The sequence below is a fragment of the Camellia sinensis genome, chromosome 10 (assembly GCF_055761805.1).
Source record: "Camellia sinensis isolate YWXY chromosome 10, ASM5576180v1, whole genome shotgun sequence".
Classification (NCBI taxonomy): Eukaryota; Viridiplantae; Streptophyta; class Magnoliopsida; order Ericales; family Theaceae; genus Camellia; species Camellia sinensis.
The window spans coordinates 92,858,856-92,879,437 of NC_138970.1; the positions used below are offsets into that span (position 1 = coordinate 92,858,856).

The 20,582-nt window shown below is 33.9% G+C and overlaps 1 protein-coding gene across 4 annotated transcripts; it reads right to left on the reverse strand.

Moving 5' to 3' along the window:
• Positions 1 to 17: 17 nt before the first annotated feature.
• On the reverse strand, positions 18 to 20,121 carry LOC114322917 (uncharacterized). Of its 4 annotated transcripts, none has more exons than XM_082891831.1 (6): positions 19,577 to 20,121; positions 17,223 to 17,358; positions 16,421 to 17,137; positions 5,118 to 5,319; positions 3,261 to 3,335; positions 18 to 297 (listed from the first exon to the last, which is right to left on the reverse strand). In XM_082891831.1, the coding sequence occupies exons 1-5, from the start codon at positions 19,651 to 19,653 to the stop codon at positions 3,310 to 3,312; spliced, it is 1,158 nt and encodes a 385-aa protein (XP_082747957.1). In that variant the 5' UTR covers positions 19,654 to 20,121; the 3' UTR covers positions 18 to 297; positions 3,261 to 3,309. The 4 variants fall into 4 exon arrangements, with proteins under 4 accessions (XP_082747957.1, XP_028126185.2, XP_028126184.2 ...); XM_028270384.2 differs by lacking the exon at positions 18 to 297 and adding an exon at positions 2,273 to 2,479; XM_028270383.2 differs by lacking the exon at positions 18 to 297 and having other exon boundaries at positions 3,033 to 3,335; positions 19,577 to 19,718; positions 19,796 to 20,030.
• Between the last annotated feature and the right edge of the window lie 461 nt (positions 20,122 to 20,582).

A 20,582-nucleotide genomic window follows, 5' to 3' on the forward strand; every position in this document is an offset into this window, starting at 1 on the left:
TGATATCCAAAATAAAATAAGATAATGTACTTTGTTAGATTATTTCTGAAATGGTATAAAAAAAAGTTTCACCTAACTCAGTGGTGCAACTTTAACGAACGGATAGTCTTGTACAATTACAGAATGTTAAATGTTTCATTCGATCCAAATAAGGTCATCAACCCAAAAGATTCTCTGGTTCAAATGTGGAAATTGAGAATAGTCACTACATTCGACGTTCCACCTCACCCACTGAGTACCATGTTGTCTCAAACTCACCAGATTCCAACAATTCATATTCAAGAGAATTTATGAAGTCTGCAAAGAATATCCAAGTATGACACCCATTAAATTTATAACTACATAAACGGAGGTAAAAGATAAACATCTAAATGCAACTCATTATCTAAAAAAAATAAAAGACAAGAATGACATGATCCCCTACAAATGTGATTGGTTCAAAGATTGTGAAGCATCTTGTATAATAGATCCAACAAAGGATTTTTCATAATATCTCATGAAACTACAGAATTAGCAAGGGTTGGATTTAAATTAGTTCATTATAGAATGACCACTTTTGCAGTAACACCATCCTTGGCGGAAAAAATAATTGTTCTAGGATTGCCTTATGAATCAGTATATGATTACTTGGAACAGGTAGATTTCAAAACATATTTATCTAAAAGATGATGTAAATTTTTGAAAAAATATCTGATGGAGCAAGATATAGAAGAATGGGATGAAATGATTGAAGAACATGATGAGAATTATAATCTTAGTGATGTCATGGGTGATGAGGGGATATGGAATTTAGATAATGCAATGGATTTACAAAACCATGGGCAATTTAGCAAAACCATGGGGTGTCGTTTGTTCAAAAATAATACGTGATCATCATGTGACCACATCACTTGCTTGCTTGTCTTTTATTTGTCTTCTAGCAACAATAAAATATAATATGTAAAATATTTTATGTTTATAGATTAGGTTGAAGTCCAAACTTGAAATCCACAAGGTGCCTATATAAAGGCCTTAAGGGAAAGAAAAAGGGGACACAGATTACTTGAGTATACTTAAAACTAAGAAAGTAGTCTGGTTCTCAAGCCTTCTTAGAATAAATAATACTTTAGCAATCTAACAGTTTACAAACATTCATTTCTTTGCAAATTTTTGTTCAATAAATAAAATAAAAAAATTCATTTCCAGAAAAAAGTGTGTGACTACTGTATATCAAGTTATTGATCTTAGGTCTCCTATATAATCAAAGAAACAGCTTCTGAAGTTATGATCTGAGGTAGGAAACAAAACAAATCTGTGATGAGCCTAATCTAAGGAATGAAAGTTTGAGGTTATCCACCTCTATACAACATCAAAGCCCTACACCGACAACGTTCGAGAACAGTCAAAATCTTTAGATACTGTTCTTGTTTTGAAAGTACAGTGGACTTAAAATTATAAGAAGTAATAAGTTTTTCTTTTTATAAGTTTTTATGTTTACTTTTATATTCAAGATCTGTTACTAGATCGTAATCAATTACTAGTACTAATCGCAAACTATCAATAACGTCATCATTTTTTACAAAATCTACTAAATACTAATACTGCTAAAGATATATAATTTACTAAAGAAAGAGTTGATACAACATCTCAAGAAATCGTATATTATCAACAATAACTAAGTTTAGTGTCCTAAAATAATAAAAATAAATAAATAATTTGCACACCAAAGCCACATCATTTGGGCAAAATTGGACCATATATTTCTTGGACTACCTAGCATCATTGTTACGTTTGTAGGCAATGTTGCCTCACACTAGTCTATAGTAAATATTAGGGGAAATTATAAATAAATAAATCAAAAATCAACTATTATAACAACATAAATCTTAAATTTTTTATTTTATCAATTTAAATTCTAATTTTTTAATTTATTTTTAATTTAAATCATTTGTTTATATTCGTTAAGTAAAAACCGATGAAAAAAACATTTTAACTATTAAACTCAATATAAATATACATAAAATGTCTAAAATTTCATTTTTCATGGAGTTTAATAGCTAAAATGTCCCCCTTTTTTATCAATTTTACTTAATAAAAATAGACAAATAGTTTCGATTGAAAATAAATCAAAAGATTAAGAACTTAAATTGACAAATTTAAATTCATGATTATTTTGTTACATGGGTCAAACCCTTTTTTATTATTATTATAATTAATGATCATATTATGCAATGATATTATTAATCAATTCAAAATTTCACATAGCAAAAACATATAATTAAATTAGTAAAAATTATAAATAAAAAAAAATGTCTCATTTATTTATTAATTTGTGACATAGCTCATGGGTCAATGGAAGACGTCAAAAATATTAAAAATTAATGGACATGAAATTTCAGGTGCTTCTGGTTAAATATTCCTCATTAAGTTCCCCATAACTCTGCTCTTGTGCCTTTCCTCGTATTAGCTGTGATGCTCTTCAATTGCAAGACTTCCTCTTCTGTCCACATTTCATTAACAATTGCAAGTGGCAGCATCAAAAGTTAAACCCAGGATAACTTATCCCAAGCAGAACATTTTAAATCATTTTTGCAACAAAAATGTCATCCAAGAATTAACCCTGTCCCATCACCATAACAAAACAATCTCACGTACGCATGTTAAAATGACTCAAGATTCTAGTTATCCTAACATGTCTCATGCAGTTGGTTAAGGTTAAGCTTATTTTTCTTGCCTTCAATTAGGACAGATGAGGGACAGAAAGTGAAATTGGCGTGTATAATGTTTTGCCTCCAAGGAGTGAGAGCATAATCCAGTATGTATTATGTTAACCTAACCACAATCAAATATGAAGAGAGGGGGAAGGTTGGCATCACTCACTCACAGGTCTCAAAATGTGTTATCCCGAAATCAGTTGTCCATTCCTGAAACAAAATAATCGAGCATATGCAAAATAAAAGGGTCTCTGGGACAAGTTATCTGGGTCACAAAATTTGAACCAAACGCGGGATAGGTTACTAACTAGATTGCAAACCATAACTAATAACCCGATAAACACTGCAATTGACATGTTTTTTTTTTTTTTTTTTGGTTGCATACTGAGCAACTTGCTCACTAAACAGTCATCATTTGATGTTTCCACGCAATTGCTGTGCTGGAAGAAATGGTTGTGATCATAACTTACAACAAATGGCAAAACAAGATGTGCATCATGGTTGATTAACTGATGCCCAGAAGTGCATAATTGTGACAAACAAATAAGCAGACACTAAAACACATACAAGATGGGTTGTCCATGCAGGAGACCACACATTCCCAAAAGTAGATTGCTCAAGCAACTCGGGATGCCAAGATACCTGCGTGGAGAAAGAAAAGAGGTTGGATGTATAAGCATATCTTTTATTTGTCTATTAATTTGAGAACAAATGTAATGTAACTCAAGGGAATATAGTGAAAGGGCATGAAAGATCGATGATAGCTTGACACCGAGTTATCAAAATTTGTATGGTTAAACGATTTGGGTTGCATTCGTACTTATAGATTTCAAACGAATGATTTGCATCACTTGTTCAAAGAGTATAACATTTAATTCAAATTAGTATTTTAGATGTACATTTCAAGACTAGATTCGAGTGTTTTCAATTAATGAATTTGAAATAGCTTGTTAAGGATAGTTATTTGAAATCCTTACATGAATGATTTCTACTAGAAAAAAATAATAATAACAAAATGCATCTCTCCTATCTCTATGTTATCCTATACTTTAAAATTAGGGTAAATTATACCGTCTTCTCTTAAGATTTGGAGAAAATATAAACAGTCTCATAGTTTTGACATAATTACACAGACATCCCTTTTAATAAGGCTAAATGAACCAGAACTAATGCATATGGTGTAAAAAATATACATTTCAGAAAAAGATGACTATCATTTTTCCATCAACTAACAAATTGATGTAAAAATAGGACTAAGGGCTTGTTTGGCATCTACTGTATAAGTTAAAAAGTCAAAAAGTTACTCCAAAATCCAAAAAGATATTACTATTCATCAAAAAAAAAAAATTAAAAAATCAATTTTTTTCAACAAAAGTACACACGGAATTGATGACCCGTAGCTGCTGTGTGGCAGTGGGGAAAACAAGAAATGATTGGGTGTGCTTTTTACACACACCGTTGTTCGTTTCATGGGGGCTATCACAGGTCTCATTTTGACAATCTGAACCGTTCAATGTGTAGAAATCGTCAGGTACTATATATTTGCAAAAAATCACATTGATCAGATATCGATAACTATATGATCAAGTCAGTTATGTACAACTAATGGATGGTGTTATAATTTATGATTGAAAAATAAATAAATCTGATCAGATAGCTATCGATATCCGATTAACGTGATTTTTTATAGGTACATAGTGTTCGACACATTACACACATTGAACGGTTCAGATTATTAAAATGGGACCCGTTATGACCCCCACGGGCCAAACAAAACCGTCTAGTACAATGCCCAAAAATTAGCCAATAATTTCCTACTCCAATTCACACACGCAGGTTGTACGGCTGGGCGCACTTCTCTCTAATCTTCTGTTACACATTTTTTTTATACAATTTTTTAATACACATTTTTCCATAAAAAGTCAAAAAGTTAACCCAAACCTCCATATTTTTTTTTCAACTTTTTTAGTCCAAAAAGACAAAAAGTGCACTTTTTTAGGACACCCCAAACCAGCCCTAAGTGTTATGTGAATTAAAACCTTAAAGGAGCCCAAGGAAATTAAATCAAACTTTGTGAGGCAATAATAAAATTGTATTTTCTCCAAACCACAGTGGAAGTCAATGTAATTTACCCTTAAAATTATCTATCTATATCCAATAATTAACTTTCCTACAATTTTACAAAATTGAATCTCAAATCTCCTCAGTTAAAATATACTTATCCATGACCCATTTGGGGAGTTGGCTTTTTATCCAAAAAGCTAAAATCCAAAAAGCTAAAAAGCCATTATAAGTTGTCATATCACTCTCTACTTTTCTGCACATCTTTTCATGAAAAGTCAAAAAACCAACTAAAATAACCAATTTCCAAACAGGGCATGCACAGTATCTATGATCTAATTGCTTCAAAATTGTTGTACTCACCTAAAACTACCAGAGCAGCAATTATTGCTGATATCAATTGCATGGAATACCGACTAACTTGAACAAAATAAGGGAATCTTCGATATCTCGCCCTAAATTCGCCAAGCCAGGGACAGGAGTGCACAACACTTGCAAATAACTCTGAATGCCATCCTCTAAAACGGCTGTATTGAGAAGTTAAGCTCATTTGTCTACAATTACCCTGTCAAACAAAATCATAGTTATAAGATTCTAAAGCATATGAATCACAAAATATAGATTAATTGATCATATTCATGTTCTTTAAAGTGAACTAGGGTGTTACATTCAGAATATCCTGCTGAATCAGATGCAAAACAGTGTCTCCCCTCCTTCATGCAAATCATAACAAGCAATCCACTTCACACATTGTTTTAATTATTTATTTTATATATATAGGGCTTCAACCTATTATGCAATTCCTGTATATATTAGATCTGCTGCAAGATGGTATTTAGAACCACCAAACACCTTCCTCATAATCTGACAAACAAAAGTAATTAACCTAATACCCAAATAAAAGGTTTACCTTAACATATGAGAGCTTAAAAAGTTTAAGAAACTAGCTCAAGAGGAACACTAGATCCAATTCATGTGGAGTCAATACAAGGGATCCAAGGAGAATTTGTTGATCCAGAGGATTGAATTTCCATTGTCTGGGAAAATGAAGAGTTAAACTATTGGGTAAAGCTAGAGGATGCAAACATTAACCAATGGTAAGGAATTGTTGGAATCTTTTCAAGGTTAGGGCTGATTTCAAATAGTAAAGATCGGTTTAAAGCAACCTCCTTAAATTCAAATCAAGGTCAATATTGAATTTAAGCATTTTAGTTGCAGGAATTATGTAACCAATTAGCAATTCTACCAACTACAAATGAAGTGGAGCCAAACAAACTCAGATCAAATCCTAAACACATAGACAAACCGATTTTATTCAGAAATTTGTACTTTCCACATGTATATAGACTTGAAACCTTGAGCTTTGGGGCTTTAAAAAAAAAAAACTAGGGAAGAAGGATTAGGGAAACTGAAAGGGTAATATAAATTTATTAACCCCAAAAACATCCTGGATCCTCTACTACAGCCAGTTTATGAAAGATTTTAGTATTACTTGGCCCCAGTGGTGGCGCCCCATTTTGAAGAGGGTATTCAATCAATTATTGTTTTTTAATGTCGGTAACATATATTTGAAGTTCAGCTCATATTTTGAACATTCATACCACCAGGTTTGAATACCCAGTTAGCCCACTGCTCACAGTCCATTGTCCACACAATCCACAACAACAAAAAAATAAAAATAAAAATAAAAAAATAAAAATAATAATAATGAAGAAGAAAAGAAGTGAAAAGTGAAATAGAGAATTTGCTGCCAGGTCTCTCTCTACAGCTAATTCTTTGTGAATGTTGTTCAACATAAACTAAAACTTATAATCCTATATCAGATTAGGATTTGGGGTTGGTAGGTACTGTATTATTTGAAATAGAGGTTTTCCCAATTTGAACTTCTGTAATTGCTACTTTGAATTTGGAGTATAAATCATAATACTTATTCTAGGTGCAATTTTTTGTTAATGTTTTAGTTCACATATTTGTAAGTACATCTTACTCTTGTAACTGTATTTTTCCATCATTTATTTAGATCACCTTTTTTTCTTTTTTTCTTTTTTTAATTTTAATTTTTATTTTTTATTTTTTATTTTTTATTTTTTTGAGATTTTCAGGTGCATCTTACTCTTTTATTTCTCTTATTTGTTATTTTGTATAATTGTTCAGTTTTGATAGTCTATTTGTCATGTTTAGTATCACAATTTTTATTTATTTATCTTATTTTTATTTTTTTGGATTTGCACTAGAGGGTCTGGATCAAAACCCGACTAATCCCCGGGGGTACACAGGCCCTCAGCAAGAGTCTCTCGCAAGTGTATCATGGTTAATTCAACAGTTTTCCCATAATCCGATGGCCCCAAAGAATTGTTAGTCCTGAGAGATTTCGATCCCTAAACCTTGGAGGTAGCACACCCCCAAGGCCTTGCCACTAGGCCAACCCCCTAGGGTTTTGTTTAGTATCATATTGACTTTATTTATTTATTTGTCAGTTCTAGAATTATGGACAAAATTTTGAAAAGAAAATCAACTACAGTACAAAATTCATTTCCTCTTCGAGAAACTTGTAGTGATAGCCACTTTTAAGATACTTCTAAGTGAAGTCGTGGTGAAAGTCAACTACAGTTTATGAAGCACAGATCCCCTAAAAGAAAGTAAACTGCCTATTAGCTTATAAACTAATATCTAACTCATAAATAATGGTTTCTCACAATTTTTTAGCATAGTATTAAAAATTATATATTTTTTTTCAACATATCCTAACTGTAACCGTATCCATATTGTATCGCATTCGTATCCCGTAACCATATCCACGGTTCATAAACTATGGTACAAGATTCATCTCCTCCAAAAAAACTTGTGGTGATAGCCATTTTCAAGATTCTTCAAGTGAAGTCATGTTGACTTGAACATCTGAAAGAAATTGGTCTCTTTTATGTGATTTTTCTAATACAGCTGGTAGAATTTACATTTCTTAAGGGGTTGTTTGGTAACGTTACGCTTACAGTTTTTGGTTTATGTTTCCAAAAATTTTAAAAACTGCCATATAAACATGTTTGGTAAAAACTTTTGTTTATAAATTATTGTAATCAGTTTATAAATTTGAGCAAATCCTGTAAACAGAAAAAGCTGGTTACAGGAGTTTATAAACACTGAATGGGCCCAAAAAGGGCAAAAAAAATGCGGAGACATGCGAAGGAACAGTACTCACAAAATGTTGCAGGGTTCGAATCTTATGAGGAGCAATATAACTTAAACGAAAACAAAACAACCCTTAATTACAACAGTAATCTAATCTCTTCATCATATCATATATTCAGCCTGCCTGTCGTCTACCTCCATTATCGATCTGTCAGTGGTCTTTGTTTATTGACACAGATCACAGATTGTTCAAAGAGAAAGGGTCACTGATATTTGTATACACATATGATATATGTATATATGTAAGAAGAAAGGACAGTGTATTAACCTATGTGTCAGGTGAATAAAGGTACTTGGATTCAACGAACATGACTTATTTAATCAATGTAATTATGAAAAATGAAGTAAACCATAAGCATGGTCATTGTGACATTACTCTTTTCGTAAGTATAATTAATCAAAACATATACAAACATTTTAGGCCTTACAGAACTTTCTTTTTTTTTTTTAAAACATCTTGTTCAAACCAAATGTGTTTGTATTTTTTTATTTTTCAGAAAATAAACAAAAACCTGTTTATAATTTTTTGTAAAAAATAAACTAAAAAATGTCACCAAAAATGCCACCATAATGACTACCCTACTAAAATTCATGAAGCCGCCACTGCTTGGCCCCTCAATATACTAATATGGGAACTACTTGAAGTCAAAGAAAAATCATGCCCACTAAAACAAATCCCAATCTATAAAAAGATTATCTGCCTTTCCTAAACAAATAACAGCCCTCTATCTTAATTGCACCAAGAAATTGGTGCCAAAACATAACCATAGTATAAAAAATACAGGAAAAATGCAAGTCATATCCATGTAAAATTTTAGAGTCATTTAGAGCACCATACAATATCTGAGAAATAGACATGTAACGTTTTTTTTATTTCTGAAAATGCCCACAAGAGCAGTTTGTTTTTTTTGAAAATAAATAAAATAAACCTCAATTGCCTTTATTGTAAATTTCATAGCACACATGAAGAGGGTCAATACAATCGGTGCAAGGCCCATACTAGGCCGAGCCCATCTAGCCCCACAGATGTGGGCCAAATTCTGATGAAACCATGGATGTGGGCCAAACAAGAGCGTGGGCCGAACGAACAAGTTGTGCCAAACCTAGTCTATTGTAGACACTAGGGCCAAGCTGATAGGTGGCTAGGCCCAATTACATCAGTCAAGGTTGGCTGCTTGTCGAAGACGTCGGGTTGGACCGAACATCGTTCGGGATGAACATACGAAGCAGATCAAACCCAGTAACGTCATTATTTGGACCAAGCTGAGCAAAGAAGCGGCCCAAGACCAAACATTATGGACCAAAACTTTGCTTGTGTACCAAAAGGGCTCCAGAGCCGAACAAACCATTAGTTAGGGCCAGGCAAGGCCAACTGGGAGGCTCCGGCCTTGGACTCAATTCAAAGTTGCACAAGGAAATATACATCATTATGATCCCCATGTATTGAGCAAAACGGCTAGGAAAGAATATTGTGTTGCAAAGATAAGGATCATTCGCATGGGCATGCATGCCTAACCTATTCGTAGTCCCCAGTGTTATTAAAGGCAATAGGCGCCCTAAGGCACCAAAGTCTCTTGAGGCCTAGGCACAAGGCGAGGCGCATGCTTTACTAAAGTGAGGCACGCTTTTTACGTAAAACAATATATAATTTAATATAAACAAATAATTTAACGTCCCACATTAGCAAATGAAATATTAAACTTATAAAAATATAAATACCAACAAACACTACTATTTTAACATTATTTCAAAGTTTAACACAAAACATGAATAAGAAGAGAGGTCAAGAAGAACAAGAAGAGAGGGAAAAAAACTTATCAGTCCAAAGAAGGATGAAAAAGAGAAGGAGACTAGAGAATAAGCATAAGAAGATGGAAGAAGAAGAAGAAGAAGAAGAAAAAGAAGAAGAAGATCACAACCATGTGAAGAAGAAGATAGCAACGTAGAGAAGAGAAGTAGAGAATATAACAACGTAGAGAAGAAGAAGAAGAAGAGAAGGGAATGAGAGAGCAACGTAAGAGAAGAAGAAGATAGCAACATGAAGAAGAATTTTTGGAGCTGTTGGACTAGATAACGAAGGTAGGTTGCAACAAAGAGTTCTTCGGAGATTAGGAATTAGGAGTAAATTTTCTTTTATCGTTGATTTGGGGCTGAATGCCCAATGTATCACCTTTTGATGGCTCGACGCTTTCTGTCAGGCACGACTTTTGATGAAGTGGGCGCGCCTTTTGAGGGCGCAACTTTTGATGGCACGTCTTTTGAAAACTTGGGCACACCTTTTGAGGGTGCAACTTCTACAAGGGTCCGACAAGACTCTGTAAACTGTCCCGACATTGATTCCGATTAGTTTCTACATGGGTCCGACAAGACTCTGTAAACTGTCCCGACATTGATTCCGATTAGTTTCTATATGGGTCCGACAAGACTCTGTAAACTGTCCCGACATTTGATTCCGGTTAGCTTTTCCAAGGGTCCGACAAGACTCTGTAAACTGTCCCGACATTGATTCTGGTTAGTTTCTACAAGGGTCCAGCAAGACTCCGTAAACTGTCACAACAACTGTCACCACATTGTCTGCTACAACGGTCCGACATGACCCCATAGACTGTCTTCTACATGGTTATGACACCCCCATACAGTGTCCTCTACAACGTTATGACACCACCATCCAGTGTCTTCACCAATGGTCTGACACGACCATACAGTGTCTCTTATCCTCTTTTATTTTTATGTATTTTCTTGTTTTGTTACTCTCTCCAAACTCAAGTTGGTTAGTTCCTATCCCCCTTGAGTTTGCGGGGGGCTGTTAAAATCCACCTACTCTCCACCTACTTCACCCACTTAAACCTACTCCACTAAACCTAACCCACTACACCACTACCACCTCACCTACTCCACTAAACCTAACCCACTACACCACTACCACCTCACCTACTCCACTAAACCTAACCCACTACACCACTACCACCTCCACTTCACCTACTCCTTACCTACTACACACTCACCCTCTTCTATATATAGGAATCATGAATCATTGTAATAGATATCAATATATCAATCAATAATAATACATACAATTTATTCTCTCTCTTTCTCTATACATTATTTCTTACAGTACTTAAAGAGTAGGGATTTTCTATAGATGCACCATATTAAATCAATGACAAGATTTCAAACAAAACCAATCAAAGCAACAATTAATATTAAAAATAAAAATAAAAAAAAAAAAGAAAAGCCCTCAAGGTGCAGGCCTTGGGCTTTACTACACCTTAGCCCAGTCGCACGCCTTAAGCGCGACTTATCGAAGTCACCTAGCCTGAAACACTACAAGGTGCAAACCTTGGACCTGGATGGGACTTGGGCCTTGGCGCACGCCTAGGTGCACCTTTAATAACACTAGTGGTCCCTCACACCTAAGTGTAATGATGGCCAGAGCAGGGGAAGTGCATGAGCTATTCCATGCGCACCTTGTAAAGCAAAGCAGTGTTGCCTATTATGGTAAACCTTGTCTTCCTAAAAGAGGATCCACCACATTCTATTCTCTCTGCACTCAGACTCTATATTCCTTCTCTTTTCCTCCCTAAGTCCCTCACTTTAGCATTGAAGGGGTTTTCCAGCCAACCCCGACCAGGCTGCTCTCACCGTATTCTTGCTCTTGAAAATCTCAGTACCTAGATACTCTAGTTTGGTTATGGAGCTCCGATTTATTCAACAACGTGAAATCCACTCTCGCTCAACACACATGATCTTTTCAATTGCAAACATTAGTGTGCTTACCCTTCTAGTTAATATAACGCACACAACTCACTTCATGTGAACACCCATGTCACGTATTTTTTCATATCCAAATTGCCCCCACATAATTGTCCAAGTTTTTTTTATTTTAAATTTTGATTTTTTTTGTTTTTTGTTTTTTTCTTCTCCATCTACATTCTTCTTTTTTTTCCTACACACAAATCACGTGTGTGCTCAACTTCTAGTCTAATAAAAAGGCAGCAGACATTTGGTCTTGACTTTATACAAACCAAGTGAGCAGAACTCTGTTCGATTGCATTCTGAGATGTTTCATTAATGGCAAATTAATGTTTTAGTTTCCAATATTTTTCAAGTGATGAACATTCTAAATACCATATATTAGGTACTGCAACAATTAGAAAAATGTTCACCAAAAATAAGAGAGTTTTCTAGGGGTCGTGTGTGTGCGTGTGCAATGGTTGGGGTTGAAGATCCCCCTAGTAGTCTCTCCATACCTTCCCCCCTCCCCCCTTCCCCAACTTCACAACAACCAACCAACGAACTATAGAAGACTAATGAAAGGCCCCTGTAGAAAAAAATCTTTACCCCACCTAATAGAATATATTTTACCCCTGGCACAATATAGAGACTAGCATGCTTTCAAGAACCCATATCACTCATTTTGATAATGAAGTACATGTAACATAAACACTTGATATGGAATATTGCAATTATATGATTTTGCAAAGTACAAAAATATAAAGTTGACAATATATGGTTACATACAATTCCCATTTTCATCATCACAAAAGCAATGGAAGTTCATAGTAGCTAGTAGTTCCTACTTAAATTAAAAGTGAACAATGAACAAAAAAATATAGTTCATATATATGGAAAGTAGCACACATGGGTTCAATAAAATATAATAGGAGCAAACATTACTACATGGAAACTAAGGTGGTTAACCATGTCAAAGACTCGACACTTAGGTAAGTGTGTGAGATAAGTGCCCAACTAAGTTGGACATTCACAAAATAAAAATAAAATATTTCGTATTTCGAGTACAGCATATAACTATGCATAAAACTCTATATTATGCATGGCACTGGTAAACCATTTTAATGATATTAGAAATATATTTCAATTAATAATTCAAGTAATTTTATTATTGTTAGGAGATCAATTAGGAATTTCATTTTTTTAGTTAATTATGTTAAATAAAAAATTTTGAGAATGGGGTATTTGTAATTTTTCAAATCACGGGGAGTAATCCGTATTTTAAGCAAACCTCAGGGGATATATTTGTAATTTACCCAAAATGAAATATATATTAAGAAATATGAATATTTTGTCATGTCTTGAGTTTAACATATAACTATGCATAAAACTCTACAAGAAGGCTAAGCCAACTAACGTGAGCAATAGAGAAGATCATGTGTGCTATGCAAAAGAAGAAGGCAGTTAAGAATTTTTTTTTTTCCTATATATATATATGAATCTATGGCATAACTACTCTTGTGGGCATTTTCAAAAATTAATACAATGTTAAATGTCTACACCAATTAAGGTATAGACTTAATTTAATAGAATAGATATCATGCATGGCAGCTTGTAACACAGTTTTATGATTTATCTTAAAAAATAAGAAATATATTAAGAAATATGAATATTTGTTTGTGTCTCTGCGTCCTTGGACATGAAAAGTAAATGAATTCAACACTTCAAACACATACTCGTATTAGTACCACTATCTGAGTCCATATAACATAGTTTCACACTTAGCATCCATGCTTCTTTGCTACAATACTGTAATTCTAACTTATACATTATAGTCTTATTAAACTTTTACTAAAGTTCCCTGCAATATTTCCAAGTGTCAATGCTAATTTACAATTTTTTTTCTACTTTAATTTCGGTATTCAGTATTTCTTGATATGTCTATCAATATCTCCGGCATCTTCTTTCTTGGACAACCAAGAAGGTGGTTAGATGTATTTTCTTACTTTTGTTTCCCTTTCTTTACTATTATTATTTATTCTTTATTTCTCTCTTTTTACTTGGGTGGCATTACCTTAATGTCGAGTTTTAATGAATTTGATTACATATAAATAAATTATACTTGAAATTTGGAACTTCAATATGGCTTTTTAAACAATATTTCTTTATTGAGAGGTCACTCCTTCCTATGGAATTCTGGGTGAGATCCTCTTCTTGTTCCTCTCCATCTGAGAGGACCGGGCAAATTACTAATTAGGACTCACTATTAACGTCCTTCGAATAGCCTCTCTTTTAGGCCCAAAATACTCCACTATCAAGCCCTAAGAAATCTAACCCCTCCCTCCACCTTTTGACCTTCTAATCAACCACAAAACTATAAAACAATTGCTTATAGAATTTTTAGTTCCTTAAGTATGAAAATCCACCTCACCAGCCAATTGCAGTCCTTTTCAATCCCCAAGAGCTTCTTTTGACTTATTAAGCCCTAAACCTACAATCTTTTTATAACCTAAAGACCTATAACCCAATTGCAAACAGCAGCATCCATAATTTCCTACTCCAACATATTACATGGACTTTCCTATCACCCAAGTTATTCGTGTTGGCAAAACAAGACATGGACAAGAGTTAAGATACATGCAAGGACATGTACCTGAATTGTACACTTGGATCCTCTACCTTGTGATGATGGAACAGGAAGTAGAGGCTCAGGTTATACAAGAGAGAAGGGGTTATATTAGAGTATTTCATAATATAAAGATTTTATGCATAGTTTTATGGTAAACTCGAATTACTAATTATGCATGTTAGATAAATGTACAACTATACATGTCAGACGCATATCTCATATCCTTATCCAAATGTCAAGTGTCCGACATAGGTACATTATACATTTAGAAGAGTCCACATAACATAGGGTTAGAGAGAAATAAAATAATTTTCTACTACATCCAATTTAGTTTCAAGTATATATTTAGATAATAATGATAATCAAAAATTGCAATATTAAATAAACCTAAGAAGCAACCTGTGTTAGAAGCATGTCAGATAGAAAAACTCGTTAGACATGCCTCAAAATGCGTGTCCGAACATGTCTTATTTCTTTTTAGAATAGGGCATGCTTCAAACAATTGGGGGACAAGCATGTCTATTGGTTACACAAACATGAAACACATTGCAAGTTTAAACTAACTTGAGAGCCAAAAGCAAAAATTAAAACAATGTGGATTTATAATTATTAATGCCTCCTCATTTAAGCTTTTTTATTTGAAGAATCCTAGAGTGCAAAACTTCCAATTTGTTTGGTAATAAAGCTCTTTAAAATAGATATTACACATTTTGTTCAAACTTTTTCAATATATAATATAATTGTGGAAAATGATTTTTAACCAAAAAAAAAAATAGACATGAGACAACAAATCCAATTTTCATTAAGATTTTGTTACTTAAAAAATGAAATTGCCATTATTTTCATGTATATATAATATAAGAATATATAACTATTCATTCCGATGTACTTGTCTTATTTTCTAAAAATTACTGTGTCAATGACACATTATATTGTATGTATGCCCTGTGTGTGTATTTCTGCTTCTTATAATAAAGAAAATATACTTATATGTCAAAATGTGTCCGCATCCATGTATGCAACTTTTGGACTCATACCCTAGTACACTTAGGCCATGTTTGTTTGGATGGACTAGATTAGATGGGATTAGCATTATTAGGACTATTAATCCTACGATTATCAATCCCTTTGGATTGTGTATCTTATCTTATGTTTAGATTGACTCAGGATTATTATTAGGGATTGGCAAAATCCTTCTAATTTTGCAATTTAACAAATTAGTCTAAACCTCTCCTTAGTCCTCCATTTTGTATCCCACCCCTCTCTAGGGATTCAATAATCCCCCATGTGAGGGACACTATGTACGAATGGACTACTAGTCCAAACTCCAATTTTCTTCGCCAAACGTTGGATTATACATTTTATCAAATTATTAGTCCAATCTCAAAGCCATGTCCGCCCAAACAAACATGACCTTAGAATCAGGGATTAGAACCACATCCACAATCAGTATTAGTATCTGAACCATATCACTAGATACTCTCTTCATTTGCTATCTTGGGAGACATAAATGTCAGTCCAAAAAAAAATCAATTTCTTATTAATAACGAAAAGTTAGCCATCAAAATATTTTCTCTCCTCAAGCAATATGGAGGCTATAATTCACATCCTCCGAACCTTTTTATTGTTTGCAATCTTTCCCATTTACTTCAACAAAACTCAATATTGTCAAAAAAGGACACTATACTTATGAAGATGGTTTTCCATCTGATAATTTATGATAAAATAAGTAATCACCAAAGTTATTTGTGCAACTTTTTGGTGCACATATGAGACAACACAATAAACAGGTGGTGTTCATTATCTTTCTTTTAAGAAAGTTGGAACAGTGTAAATTTATTGCTCAATTTCAGACCTAAAAACAAAAACCGTGCCACATGCATAAAATTAACTTGAGTATAATTATTGTTTTTCAGTCAAATCAACAGTAAAAAGCAGTATCCACCTATTTCGCTAGAACTTTGAGTTTGAATTGTGTAATTATCAGAAGTATGACTTTGTATGTGACTATGATTCAAATTTTGCCAACAATGACAAGAAAGTTCACACAACCATAGAACTCATATCTTCTACATACTTTATAATCATATGTAGCATTAATACAAGTGACAAACATTACCTGTGCAGCATGAGAAATATTAATGTACGATGGAGAATGACTTTGTTCTTCTCCATCTTTCCATCTCTTAGTAAAACTCCTCCTGGCCCTGTTCCCATATGTGAACCATAAAGTACCCAATGACCCAAAGACGTTCATTCGGCTGTAGTACCCTCTCAACTTGTTATTGTGGAAGAAGCTTTTGCCAGTGGCCTCATTAGCCTCCAGATCCCAACTCCCATCTTCACCATGTCTATTAGAAGCAGCCTCTTGAAGAGAAGGTGGTTCTTCAACACTTGTTTGTGTGGAATAATGGGAGCCCACCTTCCTTAATTTATTCTCCATTAAATCAATGTTGTGGTCTAAATGCACAAACCCATTCATATTTAAGTTCTCACATGTCTTGTGTTCAACAATCTCATCATTTGAACTGCATGCTGTTGTTGGATCAAGAAATCTTCTCAAGATATTACTATCTTCCAAGTCATGGTGTGTAACTTGTTCTTTTGGATTTTCTCCTGAAAGAAACAATGCCAACCGGTCTTGTTCATCCAAGTTCACCCACTTGGTGCTTTTCAATAAATCACCCACTGGTGTGTCCACCAAGCTTTTTTCCACATTAAGTATTTGTTCACTAATGGCTCCGATAAACTGCCTGTGTCTGGAAATCACATTTTCCCTTGTGTGAGACTCGTCCAACGTAGCTGACAGATTTACCTCTCTTTCAAAATCTTCCAACTGCTCAAGGGAAATAAAAACAAAACAACATTCAAAGATAAGCTACCGATAGAACATAACAAAAAAATAATTTTGAGATAAGCACCTGCCATTTTGCTGTCTCCAGTGTAGTTGCAAGATCACGCTTATGATACACTATTGACTTGAGCAGCTTCGCATCTGGATGGTCTTCTTGAACAAGACTTTGCTCATGCAATAAAAGACGAAAAACCGATTCCATCCTATATTTTTAACCGAAGGCAAAACTATCGATATGTGTCATAATGCTACCACATGAATGCAATGATAAAATACAAAATAGAGACAGGAAATAATTAGACCATCCATATAAATTATGTTAATATTTATTTTATGAGTTTAGTTATTAAAAACAAAATTGTAATTTCCTTGCTTTATAGGCTAGAAAGCAAAAAATATAAAAACAAAGCTTTGCTAACGAACTTCAATAGAACTTTTTAAAGCAAGCAAATTTGAAAGAACTAAAATTAAAGAAAAATCTAACTTGTGTACTTGTAACCAAAAAGTAACAATAACATGACCAATTGTTTCATAGATAACACGAGCAATGTGAAGATCTACTATTGCTACTCCTATTTAATTTCTTGTGTATGTGCTTACACAATCTGTATCTATGGGAATCTCTCCATTTCATACAAGAAATTAAGAGATCTAGTCAAATAAATCTGGCTGCATTCAGAAAAATTAGCAGCCACGATTTTTTGTATCATTAAAATTCAAATAAATGTGTGTCTAGCAATCACACTTCCACCTTTGAAGAGTGATTTCCCATCACGCTTTCATTAGGAAAGCGTGGTTTCTTGCTTTAATGATTTCCAACTAAGCTTTTAGTGATGCAACAAAATCATGGCCGCTTGTTTTTATAGCAAATGGTAATGATCTATTCGACTGGACCTCTCCATTTCCTCTATGAAATGGGGGGATCGAACTTCTCTTTTTGGCCTCTTTTCTTTTCTTTTCTTTTCTTCTTCTTCTTCTTCTTTTTTTTTTTTTTTTTTTTTGAGGTGTCATCGTACTTTTTCAAGTCCCAAATTGCCCAGCCAGTTGAGTGAAAGCAACATTCAAATTCAGGTAAAGTGATGATAACATGCACCACTTATATATTTGTATAGAAAAAGAGAAGGCAAAATTTTGGAAAAATTGCATTTAAGTGAAAACAGCTCATAGTAATTACATTTTCATGGAAGTGCAAGTCGAAGCAAGTGAGAGTTGTGTCTCATGCCTCACTTTCACTTGCTTGCACCTCCATGAAAACGTAATTACTTTGAGTTATTTTCATTTAAATGCACTTTTCCCTAAAGTTTATTTGCCCCTCAAATTTTGTTCAAATGTATATGTGATACCCAACTTTCTATTCTTCTATTTAAGCTCTCAAACTTTTAAAAATCAATGTAGTTCAGCCATTAATGGGGGTGACAAAAGCTATCCATGTGACCATGTCATCACATGTTTCCTAATTGAACTATTTTTATTTTTTTTTAAGGGGAAAGAAATTGTCTGAATGAGAGAAATAGACATGAGGATATAGAACCAACAACAATTTCATGAGAAATTCAGCTTCAGTTTAAGGTTTAATATATGACAAATTACTTGTTTAATTCAATAATTACATAAGCCTTTACTCCATATTAAGTAAATAACTATCACTTTCATTAACAAATTAGAATAATGACTTTTGAAAATTCAAGAGCTCAAATAAATAAAAAATAAAAAATTTAGAAGATTGAGGATGGCACTAAAATATGAAGTAAAACTCAAGGGACAATGCCCTAATGAGTTGAACAATGGGAAGCTAAAATAAGAGCACCAATAGGGCTGCCCTAAACCATTTGTTATTATATATGGTACCCAACTCATTTTTAGTATGAACAAGTTGTCACATAATTTTGATTCCCAAAAAGCCTAGAGCAATACTATATCTCCCCAAATATTTACTTCACCTAACAGTTACTACAAGGACTAGAAAGTAAAAGGGTATCTATCACTAAGGTTGCATTTGGACTATGAATTATTTCGGTTTTCTACTAGCAGCGTCAACTATAAGCCCAGCTTTATTTATTGATATGAGCAAGATACGACTTATTTGAAATTAATTGCGCGTCTCTGTTTCCTTCCTCCGGCACACTCTACATCTGTCCTCGAGCTATCCAAGGGATTGAGTGATTCCCCGAAGGGAACGGGTAACGACTATTTATGTTTCATTCACATTTCTTCCATCTTTTCCCTTTCCTTTACCAAATCTGTACCCAAAACTATCGCATCCACTACCCACATGTTGGTGTATCTACACTTCAATTAACTATTTTATATTTATATATATATATATATATATATATTTGAATCTGAAGTATAAGCAGTGAATGAAGTTGTCAGTGGCTTGAATAAGAAATCATTAATGGCGTAAATGGGAAGAAAACTGACCTGTCGGCTGAGTCTTGAACGACCTCGGCGGCAGAAAACAGCGGGTCCGATTCCCATTGGCGGAAACTCGACGCCATTTCCACCGCAATTCGCTTTAAATATTGGCCAATTTAAGAGTAATGTTTACAAAATCAAACTGTAACTGAAAAAAATAAATAAATAAATAAACAAACATATATATATATATATATATTAAAGATTGAAGATGGGGTTTAATACAAGCTTAGAATGGACGAAGATTGGGAAGAAAAATGTAAGGAATTCATTGAAATTCGAGTCTCGGAGTTGAATGAAACTGTTGGATTCAATCTGTGGATAGCTCGAAATGTATGTATATTTAATATTATTTTTTTTTAGGGTTTAGGGTTACGAGGAAGAAGGAAATGAGAGCGAGAGAGAGAAAGAGAGAGGGGACTCGAAAACAGGTAAAGGTGGAGGAGATGTCTCTGTCGCCGTTTTGATTAGATGGGGAGGTTGGGGAAGATGGTGAGCGGGATCCTCTGCGCTAGAGCCCACATTCTGCTCCGAGTGTCTTTCTCAGAGTCAAAAAAATTGCTATTGCTGAGGTCAACCTTTGACTCTGCACAACAGTACAAACCACCACCCCCCCCTCTTTTTTTTCTTTTTCTTTTTTTTTTTTAATTTTGAGAACATAAAGTGACAGTTTATTAAGGTTTCTTTTAGCAAAAGGTTATAACTTTTTCTTTTTTTTCTTTTTTTTTGAATTATATCAATTAGGGGTGGGCGCGGGTCGGTTGCGGCCACGAAGCCTCCAATCCGTCATCTATCCGCCAGATTGGCAGATTGGAAAAAATCAATCTGCATCCATCCGTCAATCCGGCAGATGTGGATTGAGCGGATTGGCGATTTGACAGATGGATGCGAATCGGTTTGGCGGTTTGAAATTTTATAAATTTTCAATATAGTTCAACTTGTGCACTTCCTCAAAAATATATATATATATATTACAGTCAATGACTTAAAAAAGTATTATAATTACTGCATA